Below are 15,388 nucleotides of genomic sequence, written 5' to 3' on the forward strand. Positions count from 1 at the left end.
ATGTGTATACAGTTTCATTCTTCACATTAAGCAACATACTTTTTATAAATCACAATATCATAAGATATGTTTGCATGAAGAGGTTCCTTTAGCTAATTTAAAGTATCATTCCATACCCCTAGTAAGCAGCTATGCTTGTTGAATGTATGCATTGCAATGCGGGGCTAAAGCATTGCTGCACAGATTTCCTGACCCACGGGTCCTGAAAGATTGGCTCCTCATTGAAAGTGCAATTGTAGAATTCACCCTTTGATCTTGTCATGTCAAAATTCCAATCCTACATTGTTCTTTATATATTATTTAATTATATCATGCAAATCCATCTTAAATTTCTGCTCACTCTTTGTGGAAAGATTACACCACAACGTCTGTCGGAAGTGGCCATCACAACTTTGAAACAGTGCCTGTCATCTTGAGTTGAGACGCATGTCTCAAAGTATTGTTTCAACTTTATCTTTTCTATTCTATTAAGTATCTATCTGGTTTCCTCTGATCTTTCAAGCTGGAGAGTCCTAACAGATTAAATCATTTCTCATACTTCTTTTTATTTACACCGGCCTATAGCATTTTCTAGATAACATCAAGGCTCAGTACAGGTCTCAGTCATCGGCTGGATTAGTTTGCTACGAAAGGTGGTTGAGGTCAAGGCACTGAACTGAGACAGCTAGCATCTGTTAGGGAGAGATGATGGGGTTGGCATTCTAGAAGAAAAAAAATAAATGGTTTGAACCTTCTTCAGCTAGTATTACTTTGTGATCTTGTTATTTAATCAAAATAAGGCCATGGAATCAGCAGGTATAATTCAAAGACTTCAAATAGCCTGTGATAGCTGGAAAAGCCAACCCATACATTGATGGATTGTTAAATGCTGTGATAGATCCTGTACATTTGATTGTAAATGTATTAATAAGAAATTGACTATACAATATTGAGTAGCTTATTTAGGTTACAATACTACATAATATCATTACTGTTTTTGAAACATGAAATGAAATGAAATGAAAATCGCTTATTGTCACGAGTAGGCTTCAATTAAGTTACTGTGAAAAGCCCCTGGTCGCCACATTCCGGCGCCTGTCCGGGGAGGCTGGTACGGGAATCGAACCGTGCTGCTGGCCTGCTTTAAAAGCCAGCGATTTAGCCCTACTAACGATGCAAAAATATGGGTTTTTGCTCAGTTAATTCAATGAAGGAAAATAAAGACTTGTATTTACTTTCGTATTTACTGGCAGATGGAATACAATGTTGACAAATGTGAGGTTATCCATTTTGGTAGGAATAACAGCAAACGGGATTATTATTTAAACGATAAAATATTAAAGCATGCCGCTGTGCAGAGAGACTTGGATGTGCTAGTGCATGAGTCACAGAAGGTTGGTTTACAGGTGCAACAGGTGATTAAGAAGGCAAATGGAATATAGTCCTTCATTGCTAGAGGGATGGAGTTTAAGACTAGGGAGGTTATGTTGCAATTGTATAAGGTGTTAGTGAGGCCACACCTGGAGTATTGTGTTCAGTTTTGGTCTCCTTACTTGAGAAAGGACGTACTGGCACTGGAGGGTGTGCAGAGGAGATTCACTAGGTTAATCCCAGAGCTGAAGGGGTTGGATTATGAGGAGAGGTTGAGTAGACTGGGACTGTACTCATTGGAATTTAGAAGATTGAGGGGGGATCTTATAGAAACATTTAAAATTATGAAGGGAATAGATAGGATAGATGCGGGCAGGTTGTTTCCACTGGCGGGTGAAGCAGAACTAGGGGACATAGCCTCAAAATAAGGGGAAGTAGATTTAGGACTGAGTTTAGATGGAACTTCTTCACCCAAAGGGTTGTGAATCCATGGAATTCCTTGCCCAGTGAAGCAGTTGAGGCTCCTTCATTACATGTTTTTAAGGTAAAGATAGATAGTTTTTTGAAGAATAAAGGGATTAAGGTTTATGGTGTTCGGGCCGGAAAATGGAGCTGAGTCCACAAAAGATCAGCCATGATCTAATTGAATGGCGGAGCAGGTTCGAGGGGCCAGATGGCCTACTCCTGCTCCTAGTTCTTATGTTCTTACACATTAACTTACAATTTCTCCAGAAGCACTGACAGAAAGATGTTACTTTGCAATACAGTTGCAATCACTGTGCACAGGAAAATCCAACAAACAGCAAGAAAATGGATGAACATTACTGCCTCTGCCACAAAAGGTGAGAACACTGGAGTCAACAGGTTTTTCTCACTGTGCGCATTGGCTGTTGTAACTAAGAAAGCACGTATAGATATGTTGGGGCTAGGATTGTAGTCTTCAAGGTCATGTAAAAGCGTCAGGTACAGGATTGGGGTATTCAAGATGATGCAGAAGTGTCAGGGCAGGATTCTTTACAATGATGAGGTAGTGAATTTATCAGCGAAGAGTTTCTTGGGAGGGTTAGTGGTCCACTGGAATTGCAGGTGGCAGGAATGTTAATTAATTATTAATTAATATAAGTTCCATTACATTCAGAGGGTTTGTTCTGCCATCTTTGCACTGAAAGGTTTGCAATGTGTTACAACCTGGAAGTTGTGACAGGAAACAGGAATAACAGGCATGGCAAAGAAAGTGATTGTGCAAGTTGTGAACTGTCGACAAAACCAGCATGTTATTACAGTGTTTGTAATTGATGCCTATGGTAATGGAAATAGAATGGGTCCGATATAGGTTACTTTTCAGAATATACAAAAACCACACAAATTGGGATGCTGAAATATAAACAGAAAATACTGAATAAGCTTAGCAGATCTGGCAGCAACTATGGAGAGAAACAGAATTAATCTTTTGGGTTGAAATCACCCTTATGCAGGAGTTGGGAAGCTATATTGGATGAGGGGGAACCATTGGCTGGATTATTATAATTCTTTGCTATTCTTCAAATAGTGTGCTGCATTTTTAACTTTCATAGATTTAGAGTAAGAGGTAGGAGGTTTAATAGCTGTGGGGATCTGGATCTCACTGCTTGAAAGGGTGGTGGGGCAGAGAGGAGCAGAGGAGACTAAGGGGGGACATGATTGAAATTTATAAAATTATGCGGGGTAGATAGAGTAGTCAGGAAGAAACTTCCCCCCTTGGTGGAACGATCAATGACCTGGGAACAGATTTAAGGTAAGGGGCAGGAGTTTAGAGGGGATGTGAGCAAAACCTTTTTCACCCAGAGGGTGGTGGGAGATTGGGGGCGCGATTCTCCGAGCCCCGCACCGGGTCAGAGAATTGGCTCAACCTCGCCATGCCGCCCCGACGTGGCACACAAATCTCCGAGGTTTGGAGAATCGGCGCCATTTGCGCCGGCGCGTTTGGCGCGGTGCCAGTTGCGGGCCGCTGTCTGCGGCCAGGCCGCTGGTTCTCCAGCCCGGATGGGCCGAGTGGCCGCGCGGAAACGGCAGAGTCCCACCGGCGCCATTCACTCCTGGTCGCTGCCAGCGTGAACACTGCACGAAGGGTCAGGTGGCAGCCTGTGGGGGGAGGGGGTGCTCCGATGGGGTCTGGCCCGTGATTCGTGGCCCACCAATTGGCGGGCCGGCCTCTCCCCCCTGGGCCTACTTTGTTGTGCAACTGGCCCCTGAACCACCATGCCATGATGTGTTGGGGCTGGCACGCTGATGAATTCCCCCGCGCGTGCGCGGGTTGGTGCGGCCCTGTGGGGGCCAGAATCGGTTGTCCCCAGACCCGTTTCGCGCCGTCGTGAAATGCGACGGCGTTCACGACGTCGTGAACATTTAGTCTCCATTTAGGAGAATCCGCCGAGACTCACTGTCTAAAAGGGTGGTGGAGGCAGAGAGTTTCATAACATTTAAGAAATATTTAGATGTGCACTTGTGACGCCAAGGCATATAAGGCTATGGGTCAAGTGCTGAAAAATGGGATTAGAATACTGAGGTGGTTGTTTTTGACCGGCACAGACATGATGGACCAAAGGGCCTTTCTGTGCTGTAAACCTCTATGTCTCTATACCCACACAACATTTAAAAGGTATTTGGAGATACATTTAAAGTGTTGTACCCTGCAAAGCAAAGGACGAAGAACTGGAAAATAGGATTAGGCTCGATAGCTCCTTTCCAGCTCCTTGCTCTGGACATTATAGGCTGATGGCTTCCTTTTATGTTCAAAATTTCTCTGATTCTATATGAATAAACTATTTAGCTGTGCCAGATTTGAGATAAGATATCATGCTCACCCTTCTTCTTGAGACCTGCAAAGATTATTTCTGGGATATTTTGTTTAGGATTCTCCAGGTGAATCTCAATTCAAATTTCATCCAAATGATCATACTTCAATATTGATTAGAATATTAATTACATAACCAATGGTTACAGCAGTTCAAACTAAATTATTGTTTAGGAAATGCTCTGTGACATTTCTGAGGCAGATTATAATTAAGCTGAATTGAACTAAGTTTTTATTCCTGAATTAACAAACCAGAGCTGTGATGTAGTTTTAAACCGATAAATCTTGAATTAATTATTGCAAACATGCCTTTGTGTAGTTTAATCAATTCCATACCTGATATTTTTAAAAAATCCTTTCAGGCCTCTTCTTGTCCAATTATCTTTCTTACTTGATCAGCCTGGTGAGAAACAGAATGCTGCTTCTCACTTAGTCTTTTGAAGTTAAATTATAATCATGTCTCGATGACATAATCAGGACCAGAAATGCAGAAATCATAAAGGACTCTTCGACTTTCTGTGGATGGTCTTGCTGCCTAATCAGGATATTAGATAAAACGTCCCACTAGCCAGGTCCTAGTTCCTTGTTGAGGGCAGAGCCTGGGCAATTTTTCCCATGGGCATTTCAGCCTTCAATTGGGTGTCTAAACAAGTATTTAAGAAACTTTAGGAAATGTAAAAGATGAATATGGAATATTATGCTACATTAAATTGCAACATTAGGTCAAGACGAAATAGTTTCAAAGTCGTTTCAAAGCCCTTCTATTAATTCCCTTATTGACTATTTATTTTATTTTGTCATTATCTTTTTCGGTCCATGGATCTTTAATGGAGACATATCTTTAAGTCGAGGAGGGGAAGTGAGGAACTCAAAAGTTGCAAAATAGTACACTGTGATATGAGGTTTTAGATTTTGAATAGCAGAACCCAGACTTTATAGCACCTGAGAGATAGGAGGGATTCAGTTCGATGGTTGGCTGGTAACCAATGGAATGGCGGTATTCTGCCCGGAAATAGTCAGCAATTGGGTCCTGCTGGGTGGTGCTCTTTTCAGATGACACAGCAGAAAGATTCTGGACCCGAAAGAGGAAGATGCGTTGTTCTCTCCTGCTTTCTGTAAAATGTTGGCTGCTTGCTGTTGCTGTGAATTTACAGAGAAGCCACTGGACCCTCAAGGTATAAGCAGCAATTTCTCTGTGCTCTGCTGTCTACTGTCTAAAGGCAGAAGTCTCTAGACTCTGGTGAGTCTACAATGAAAACCATTACAGATTAAAGGCAAAGGTATCATCGAACCGTAGGCCTATACTGAAGGAAGAATCTAACTGGAAAGACATCTGTCTGAAACAGAGACTTTTACCCTTTTAATATGTATATTTTTACACCACACTTCCCTGTGTTTGTTTGTGCAGAGGGTGGGAAGAGTTAAAGGGGGAGGGGCGGGTTAAAAAATAGATAGCAGTTAACCAGTTGTGTTTGTTGCCTATTTAATTATATTACTGTTATTGATACAAGTTAATTGTGTTCAAATGTATAAACTTTGTGATAGTAGTTATTGGGCAGCCAAGGACTTTGGGTATTTTTATAATGAAAAGTTAATTTCAACTGTGTCGCGACTCTGGGTCAAGTGGGGCTGGAATTGATTGTGCACACCCCCAGGGTGTCTTAGCAGTAGTGGAAAAATGACTGAAATTAAGATATTCGTCCAACAGATAGAGGGACTGATCAACTTAATGAATAGATATAAAAATGAAAACTCTGAATGTATTAAGAAATAACTGGATGTAGAATAGGAACTGTAGGATCTTCCTAGGTGAATTAATTTAGATGGGTCAAATGGGTTTCCAAATATGTAACTATCTTTTATTCTTCTAATTACTTTAAGGACGTGATTTTTTATTTATTTGAGGGCAACAATAGCACGGTCAGCAGTTATTCCTAGCCCTAATTGCCCTTACGAATTGGTGGTGAAATGTCTTCTTGAACTGCTGCAAAACATACAAACATATGAATTAGGAGCAGGAGTAAGCCATTCTGCTCTGCGAGTCTGCACCATTGCACTCAAACACACTCGAACCCTCGGTTTTTAATCCTTAAATTGCCCAATATGTAGATGGCGGCCTACCCACCGACGGAGCAGTGGATGGAGCTTTGTTTAACAGAGCTCCAAAAACACAGGGACTCCATTAAGGAGGACCTCATTGATGCATGATCAATTACACAAAGACGAGAGTTGGATGCAATCGAGGGTTTATTACACTAAGATGTGTGGCCTCCTACAGCAGCTGGCCAAATGGCTGCTGTACTGGGAGCACACGGTTTGGTCTTTGGTGACTCCGGGAGCATGTCGAAATCCTCTTCATCCCCGGATGTGAGCTGGGGAGGACGGATTGTCCAGGAGCGAGGGCTGCGGTGGGCTGCGCCGCGGGACGGGAGGGTGGCGCCGGGTCGGAGGGGTGTGTGTGTGCGGAACCAGCTGGTGCCAGGTCCCTGAGGGAGACTGTGTCTTGGCTTCGGGGTACACTACATAGGCGTACTGCGGGTTGGCGTGAAGTAGCTGTACCCTCTCAACCAACGGGTCCGCCTTGTGGAGTCAAACGTGTCTGCGGAGAATGGGTCCTGGAGCTGCCAGCCATGTCGGGAGCAAAACCCTGGAGGTGGACTTCCAAAGGAAGGCAAATAGACGTTCATGGGGTGTTTCATTAGTCGCGGTGCACAGGAGCGACTGAATGGAGTGAAGGGCGTCGGAGAGGACCTCCTGCCAGCGGGAGGCCGGGAGATTTCTGGACCGTAGGGTCAGTTGGACGACCTTCCAGACTGTCCCATTCTCCCGCTCCACCTGCCCGTTTCCCCGGGGGTTGTAGCTGGTCGTCCTGCTCGAGACAATACCCCTGTTGAGCAGGTACTGGCGCAGATCATTGTTCATGAATGAGGATCCCCTGTCGCTGTGGACGTAGGCGGGAAAGTTGAACAGAGCGAAGATGGTGTTGAGGGCTTTGATGACGGTGGCAGACGTCATATCGGGGCATGGGATGGCGAATGGGAATCTGGAATATTCATCGACCACACTGAGAAAGTACGTATTGCGGTCGGTGGAGGGGAGGGGTCTTTTGAAGTCCACGCTGAGGCGTTCAAAGGAGCGGGAGGCCTTCACCAGGCGTGCATGGTCTGGCCGGTAGAAGTGCGGTTTGCACTACGCGCAGACCTGGCAGTCTCTGGTGATTGCCCTGACTTCCTCGATGGAGTAGGGCAGGTTGTGGGCCTTGATGAAATGGTAAAAACGTGTGACCCCCGGGTGACAGAGGTTGTCGTGCAGAGTACGGAGTCGGTCCACTTGTGCGCTGGCACATGTACCTCGGGATAGGGCATCAGGAGGCTCGTTGAGCTTACCGGAGCAATACAAAATCTCGTAGTTGTAGGTGGAGAGCTCGATCCTCCACCTCAAGATTTTATCATTTTTGATCTTGCCCCGCTGTGTGTTGTCAAACATGAGGACAACCGACCGTTGGTCAGTGAGGAGAGTGAATCTCCTGCCAGCCAGGTAATGCCTCCAATGCCGCACAGCTTTAACGATGGCTTGGCCTCTTTTTCGACAGAGGAATGCCGAATTTCAGAGGCATGTAGGGTGTGTGAAAGAATGCCACAGGCCTGCATGCCTGGTTGAGGGTGGTGGCCAGAGCGACGTCTGATGCACGCTCTCGTCTTGGAATGGTAACGTCTCGTCGGCCGCGTGCATTGCGGCCTTGGCGATGTCGGCCTTGATATGGTTGAAGGCCTGGTGAGCCTCGGCCGTCAGGGGATTGAATGAGTGGGCGGGCCTTGTCCGCATAGTTTGGGACCCACTGGGTGTAATAAGAAAAGAACCCCAGGCATCGTTTGAGGGTCTTGGAGCAGTGGGGATGGGGGAGTTCCATGAGGGGGCGCATGCGGTCGAGGTCGGGCCCCAGAACTCCATTCTGGACCACATAGCCGAGGATGGCTAAGCGATTCGTGCTGAACACGCACTTCTCCTTGTTTTAGGTTAGGTTGAGGAGAGTGGCGGTGTGGAGAAATTTGGCAAGATTGGCATCATGGTCCTGCTGATTGTGGCCGCAAATGGTGATATCGTCCAGGTACGGGAAAGTGGCCCGCAGTCCGTACCGGTCAACCATTCGGTCCATCTCCCATTGGAAGACCGAGACCCCATTGGTGACACCAAAGGGAACCCTAAGAAAGTGGAAAAGGCGGCCATTTGCCTCGAAGGCAGTGTTTGGGTGGTCCGCCTTGCGAATGAGGAGTTGGCGATAGGCAGATTTCAGGTCCACAGTTGAGAAGACCTGGTACTGTGCAATCTGATTGACCATATCACATATCAGATATGCATGGGAGGGGGTACGCGTCGAGCTGCGTGTACTGATTGATGGTCTGACTGTAGTCAACGACCATCCTGTGTTTCTCAGAACAAAGAGGACAAAGGTGGCCATCTTGGATCGCTGGCCCGGGGGCTTCTGCTGGGGCTGTGGCCGGGGGGAGGGGGGGGAGGGGGAGTGGTGGCGGCTGGACAGGGGATGGGCCGTGGGGTCGGGGTTTGCGGGTTATGGTTCCAGCACGGCTGGCGCCATGTTTTCCCGCACGACTGGTGCAGGCCTTCAGCCCTAAGCATGCGTGGCACAGGACCCGGGCGATTCACCTGCCGTTTTCCACGCAGTTCACGCGGTGCCTGTGCCAGACCTCACTGGTACCGGAATCGGTGAGGGGTTCGCGCTTTTCCCGTCGTGAACCACCCGCAGATTCTCCATTGGCACTGGCACTTAGCTGCTGGAACAAAAAATGTCGTCCAAGAACTTCTCTTTTTTCACATATCCATCATATGCATTCCCGCATTGATTTTTAAAATTTTTGATAGAGCTGTCCTCCCTTAGGTGGTTATGGCTGAGTATTCAGTGATTGTTATTTCCAACAATGCCCCACATTTTGTCAACACTGTTGGTGTCTGGCATGCTGAGAAGCAGCAGAGTCTGGTGGAGTCCATCCTAGAGGTGGACCAGCATTACTCATTTGATCCTACTCTGGAGGTACTGGCAAACAGGAAAGAGTCCCAGTTCGAGCTGATGTCCACTGGCAAGTCTGTGCGTCAGTTACAGTGCTCCAGGTATATATTTTATGAGCACTGGGAGAAGGCCAGTCTTCTGGCTCATCAACTCAAAAGGCAAGCAGCCTCTCGTGAGATCCCTCGGAAACCAAATAAGGGCAGAAATCTTATTTTTGGCCCCTCACCAAATCAATGCAGCTTTTAGAATTTATTACTGTGACCCGTATAAGTTAGAGCCCCCTGCAGATAAATTGATCATGGCTGAATCTTTGGATGGTCTGCATATCCCAACTGTTGAGGTAAACAAGAGCTGTGAGTTAGATTCCTTATTATGCCTGGAGGAGATTTAAAAATGTATTGGGCTGATGCAACTGGCAAGACCCCAGGCCCCGATGGTTTCCCGGTCGAGATTTCCAAACATTCTTGGAACAGCTCATACCATTAATATTGGACATGAAACAAAATGAAAATCGCTTATTGTCATGAGTAGGCTTCAATGAAGTTACTGTGAAAAGCCCCTAGTCGCCACATTCCGGCACCTGTCTGGGGAGGCTGTACGGGAATTGAACCGTGCTGCTGGCCTGCTTGGTCTGCTTTAAAAGCCAGCGATTTAGCTCAGTGAGCTAAACCAGCCCCATGTTCATGTTCAACGACTCATTGTCTCGGGGTTTATTGCCTCCAACCCTCAAACAAGCCTCTATTTCCTTGAACCTTAAGGGGGTCAGGGACCCAGCCAAGTGCGGTTCATACCGACCCATCTCACTTTTAGACCTTGTCGTTAAGCTGCTGGCTGAGGTCTTGGCGCTCTTGCTGGAGTCTTGCCTCCCAGGTATAATTTTGGAGGAAGAAAAAGGCTTTATGAAGTGCCGACAATTGATGGCAAATATACTTCACCTTTTAAACGTTATTCTTTCCCCTTCCCCAGTACCTGAGCCTGAGTTTATAGTATCTCTGAATGCTGAAAATGCATTTGACAGGGTGGTATTGGAATACCTATTTGAGATTCTCGGGAAATTTGGATTCGGCCATAAATTTGCCGACTGGATTCGTTTGTTCTATAATGCCCCTACTGTCAGAGTTTGCACGAACACTGTGCACTCATTACTTGCCTTTGGCTAGGGGCTGCTCTCTTTCCCCACTTTTGTTTGCTTTGGTGATAGAGCCTCTCTCTGTAGCATTGAGGGCCTCTACTCAATGAAGGGGTATTTGTCATGATGGGGTGGAGCATCGTGTCAAGCTTTAAGCGGATGACCTACTTCTGCACATTACAGACTCAACTCCTTCCATAGATAGCATAATGATGACTCTTAATACATTTAGTTCCTTCTCCGGTTACAAATTGAATTTAGGCAAGAGTGAATGCTTTCCAGTGAACCCTCACCCCTGGTAGAAGAGTTCAGTTCAGCTCAATACCTTTCCAACACCAGTTTCTGTTATTTGGGGGTCCGGGTGGCCCATAATTGGGCCTCACTTCATAAATTAAACTACTCAAGCCATTTAATAGTGTCAGAGTGGATTTACAGAGGTGGAACAACCTCCTCTAGAAGGTAGGAATAATACAAATAAAATTCATGTACCTCCCAGGTTTTTCTTTCGATCAGCATGATCTAACTGAAAATTTTCTAAGTGTCATTTCAGGCGAGTTTGGCTGGGTGTTTCTACCCGGCTTTGTCAGCGGGTTCCTCACTACTATTTAACCACACGTAGTCATTTCTTCCGGCCTTGTGGGCTAGCCCACGCTTTTGGGCTAGGCCACACATTTTTTCATCACTCGGAGCTGAACTTGCTGGCCAGTAAGATTCCTCAAAGATCAAGCCACAAGGAGAAAGGGTGCCCCGATCTCTGATTTTGAACATGCATAAAAATAATCAAGGAAAATCAAATTCCCTGTTTTACAAAAAATATGTTAACTGTCAGGAATATTAGGAATGAAAGAATAATAAATGAAATGATGCATGTATACTGGAGGCTTACTGTACGAGTTATTGTTTTAGCATAAAAAGAACAAAACAAAATGAAAACAAACTGATAAAACCATGGATACAAATATAATTACAAATGGAACAACATACTCAAAATAGTATTATAGTAAGAAAACGTGCAGAATATTTGTGATTATATTTTATAGTGAGAAATAAAAGTTATGTCATCAGCAGAAATCAGAAAAAATAATTAAAATAACAAACTACACTTTATTGAGAATACAAGGGATTCAGAGCACTGTGACAGACATCGATATTACATCGATCGTGACCTGGTAAATAGCATAGTTGTCTATTTGAACTAACAACATTCTGATCAATATGCTTAATTACTAAAGCTAAACAAAGAAATGACCCTGAAGGTAGAATTTTCCAATAGTTAACAAAATTAGTTCTATATAAAAGAAAATTCTGAACATTATAACATTATAATGGGATTGCTTCTAGATATCAGTTTATCTTGTTCATTGACTAAAACCAAATGTTATAACACTGCAGAATACGCAGTTTTATGAATTAATTACATTAAAAATTATAGTTAGATTTCAGCTAATAGGTAGTTTGGAACAATTTCAGAAATATATTCTAATCTCAGGTTTCTGATGATATAACTTGTTTGTGTTCCATTTATGTCATATGGCCCCTTTTGATGACATTAAATCTTTGTAATTAATTCTAAGCTACCAACTGTTCTATATATAAGATCTTCCTGCAAGTATGAAAATGAGAATGCCAAAGTTATAGAATGCCAAGATATGATAAATATCACTCACTGTTCTAGATGTTGGGGGTGCTGATGGGCTTGTTAGTGACACCATCTCTTGGATTGCCAGCCTGAGTTTTAATCGATGAAGTGGATTGCTGATTCCGATTTCCCTTTGGATCTCAGTATCAGACAAGGCAGACATGATGGCACCACTCTTTACATTTGCACGACAAGCAGCAACATACCACGCAGGCATTCCAAGCCACAGCTGTAGACCACAAAAGCATAATTTGTTTATTAGCCAGGTTATTGAAGTATGCTTTAATATCTTCTAAAGAAAAGGCAGCACGGTGGCGCAGTGGGTTAGCCCTGCTGCCTCATGGCTCCGAGGTCCCAGGTTCGATCCAGGCTCTGGGTCACTGTCCGTGTGGAGTTTGCACATTCTCCCCGTGTTTGCATGGGTTTCACCCCCACAACCCAAAAATATGCAGGCTAGGTGGATTGGCCATGCTAAAAAAAATTGCCCCTTAATTGGAAAAAAAAATGAATTGGGTACTCTAAAATTATTTTTTAAAAATCTTCTAAAGATTGAATAATAAGATTAATGTGGATATTTATAATTAGTAAGTGACAATTCATTCTGCTCACATAATAAATTGGTTTGTACATGACATATATTTTCACAATAAATGAAACTTCACTGTATTAGTTATCACAACAAAGGATTTTCACCATATATAGATTTATTACTACCAGTCGCTTAGTGGTACAGAATTTGAATATTGCTGAAAAGTGAAACATATTGCCAAAGCTTTTCATCTTACACTCATCAGGCCAAATGCAAGAATACACAATTTCAAACAATCACAACAATTTTGACTACAGGAGAAAATGGTTGGCAAGATAACTCTGGTTGCCAAAACAATGCCATGGTCAAAGTGACAGGGAACTAAAGTCTCACCAAGTTCCCAGACAATCCAAAGTAGGCACTGAGCCTAAATATATTCCTTTTGTTTGCAGAGAATGGATCCATGCATGTGGATATATGTCACTTTAAGAGACACATTATGAGCTCAGCTGAGTATCTTAAATTGGTGGTTAGTGTAGCTATTAGCACACTCAGGATTATTTAACAAGTGCCTAATAATGTCTAATAGTAGACATTTGTTTTGAGTTTTGCAAGCATGGGCTGGTTGAGTGTGATATGTACTCTGCTTGTTTCAAATAACATAAGGAAGAGGCTGTTTGATTTGATCAGCCAATCATTGGTATTTACATACCCTGTTATTGCACTGGCACTGAAATTGATACATGATTTTGCTCAATTGTGTGGGATGCGGAACATCTTTTTGAATTGACCGCAGCATCCTGTTCGTGGAGAATACCACTCGCATAGTTACTGCATTAGCAGCGCAAATGGGCCAAAGGCCATCACCTTCGGAGCTAAACAAGTTTAAGCAAGCCATTTTATGCTGTGAGTCGTGCTTTTCTCTAACACGATGCTACCAACACTCCAAAAAAAGTCAGCAAAATTCAGCTTTATTACTTTTGCTTTCCCTCTTCTATTCCTACTTATCTTTTTAAATATATTTAGTTTTAAATTTATTCTTCCATGCGTTCTCTGACTTGTTTATGTTATTAAACCCATTGTTTGAAAAGCAATGCCCACTGCCATTGATACAGAAGTTTCAGATTTGCAGCAGTGGTAGTTCTTTCATTCCCTGCTTCAAGGTGCTTGTTTTTTTGCCAGGGCATGTCTCTGCATGCCAGGGCAGTGTCTGGGCCTTATAAATAACATAAACCAAGAAATGCGAGCGGGTTGGTATCTGACCAGTCACAGTGCATAAGGTGTAGACCAGTAGGAAAATATTTTCCATGTATAAAACAAAATCAGGATATGAAAAGAATGCCCAGTGAATAACTGGAACATGAGGTGGGCACTCTTACACATAACTCATTCAGCAATGTTTTAAATTCCAAAGTGTATACTCTTACTCATTTATTTTCCACTTTTGATTCATTATCCCTTATTTACAAGAGCTGATTTTACAAAGTACCTGACCCATTGGGAGTTCACAGGCACATGACCATTGATTTTTCATATTTTCCTTTCAATGAATGAGAAAGCTCAAGTTTCTTATTATGCATGCCCATTTGGGAAGGATCAATGCTGAAGGAGCTCATTTCTGAAATCATTCATCTAATATCATTGGATTAGTACATATCTAGATTTAACTATGAAGTACAACTGAATCAGTTTCTTCTTTTCACTTTTAAAATCAAATCTTATTTTCAGTTGCCTTTAAACTATTTGCTGCTTTTCTGTGTTGCATCTTTATTTTAATTGTTTTATTTTAACATATTTTTGTTTTTTCTTTTACCTTTGTTAGATTCAACTAACAGTTTTCTTTTTTAATATTTCCTCCATTTTTTTCTTTTTCTCTTATTTCATGAAAGTGAATGTGACCAAACGCCTTTAATTATATTTTAATACCATTTATTTCACATTATATTTTGATATATATTAATGCCTTTGTAAGTCTGTCATCATTATACACTTTCTCCACTTGTCAAGTTGGATAGAATGAGCCACCGCCTCCTCCACAATCACAGTGTGGTTTTGATATCAGACAAGAGGAGGTGTTATTTCCGCAAGGCAAAAGTGGGAAATCCCAGCTACTTCTTCCCTCAAACACCTTGTTACTAAGTGGCACAATTTAGTGGCATAGCTAATAAAGAAATACGATTGATTACGGTTTGGCAATATTGCAACTGGAGCTGGAACGTTGATGTGAGCCAGGTTGTCAATTATTTGAGTCCAGGTCATTATTCTATTTACTTGTTAGCAAAGAATAAACCTTCACTATAATTAAAATCCCTGATCAGTGTCAGTAAATTAAGTGCAGTCTGAGCAGCATTGTTAGTGGCATTTCTGTCGCTGAGCTGGAAGGTCATGGGTTCAATTCCCACTTCAAGACTTTTTGGTCGTAGGAAAAACTATGTAAGCCAGTGCGTATTGTTAGGAAAACAAAGATAATCTTAAAGGATTTGTATTCCTTTTTTTAAACATTAGAAATAAGGTATAGTTTTAAGTGGGTTTAATATAATGTTTCTATGCCTGGAAAGGTAAGACCTATAATTAGATTCATGCTGGACAAGGTGTTTGTATGCATGGAGGTTTGTTTCAATTCCAACAGTGATTCTAGTTTAGAGAGGGCTACGGTATGAAGAGTAAATAAACCTGCAGTGGTTGCTTAGCAACGAGGGCCTGTAAGATAGAGAAGTTTTTAAGGTTTAGTTTAGCTGATTTGATTGCAGTTGGAGATAGGTAGTGAAAGAGAAGGCAGCTCTCATATCTCTGCTGGAAGCTGTTGGATTTAGAAGGCGCAAGAGGGAGCATCTCTCAGCCTTCCTAGAAAAACATACCCTACTGTGGAATAGTAGTTAAGA

At 43.0% G+C, this 15,388-nt stretch overlaps 1 protein-coding gene across 8 annotated transcripts in view; it reads right to left on the reverse strand.

Moving 5' to 3' along the window:
* The window catches only part of ppfia2 (PTPRF interacting protein alpha 2), a 511,344-nt gene that overhangs the window by 59,565 nt on the left and 436,391 nt on the right, over positions 1 to 15,388 (reverse strand). For all 8 annotated transcript variants that reach the window (XM_038781072.1, XM_038781076.1, XM_038781071.1 and 5 more), the window contains one exon: positions 12,006 to 12,206. In XM_038781072.1, the coding sequence (XP_038637000.1) occupies positions 12,006 to 12,206 (201 nt within the window). The remainder of the gene's footprint in view (positions 1 to 12,005; positions 12,207 to 15,388) is intronic.

The sequence above is a fragment of the Scyliorhinus canicula genome, chromosome 20 (assembly GCF_902713615.1).
Source record: "Scyliorhinus canicula chromosome 20, sScyCan1.1, whole genome shotgun sequence".
Taxonomy (NCBI): Eukaryota; Metazoa; Chordata; class Chondrichthyes; order Carcharhiniformes; family Scyliorhinidae; genus Scyliorhinus; species Scyliorhinus canicula.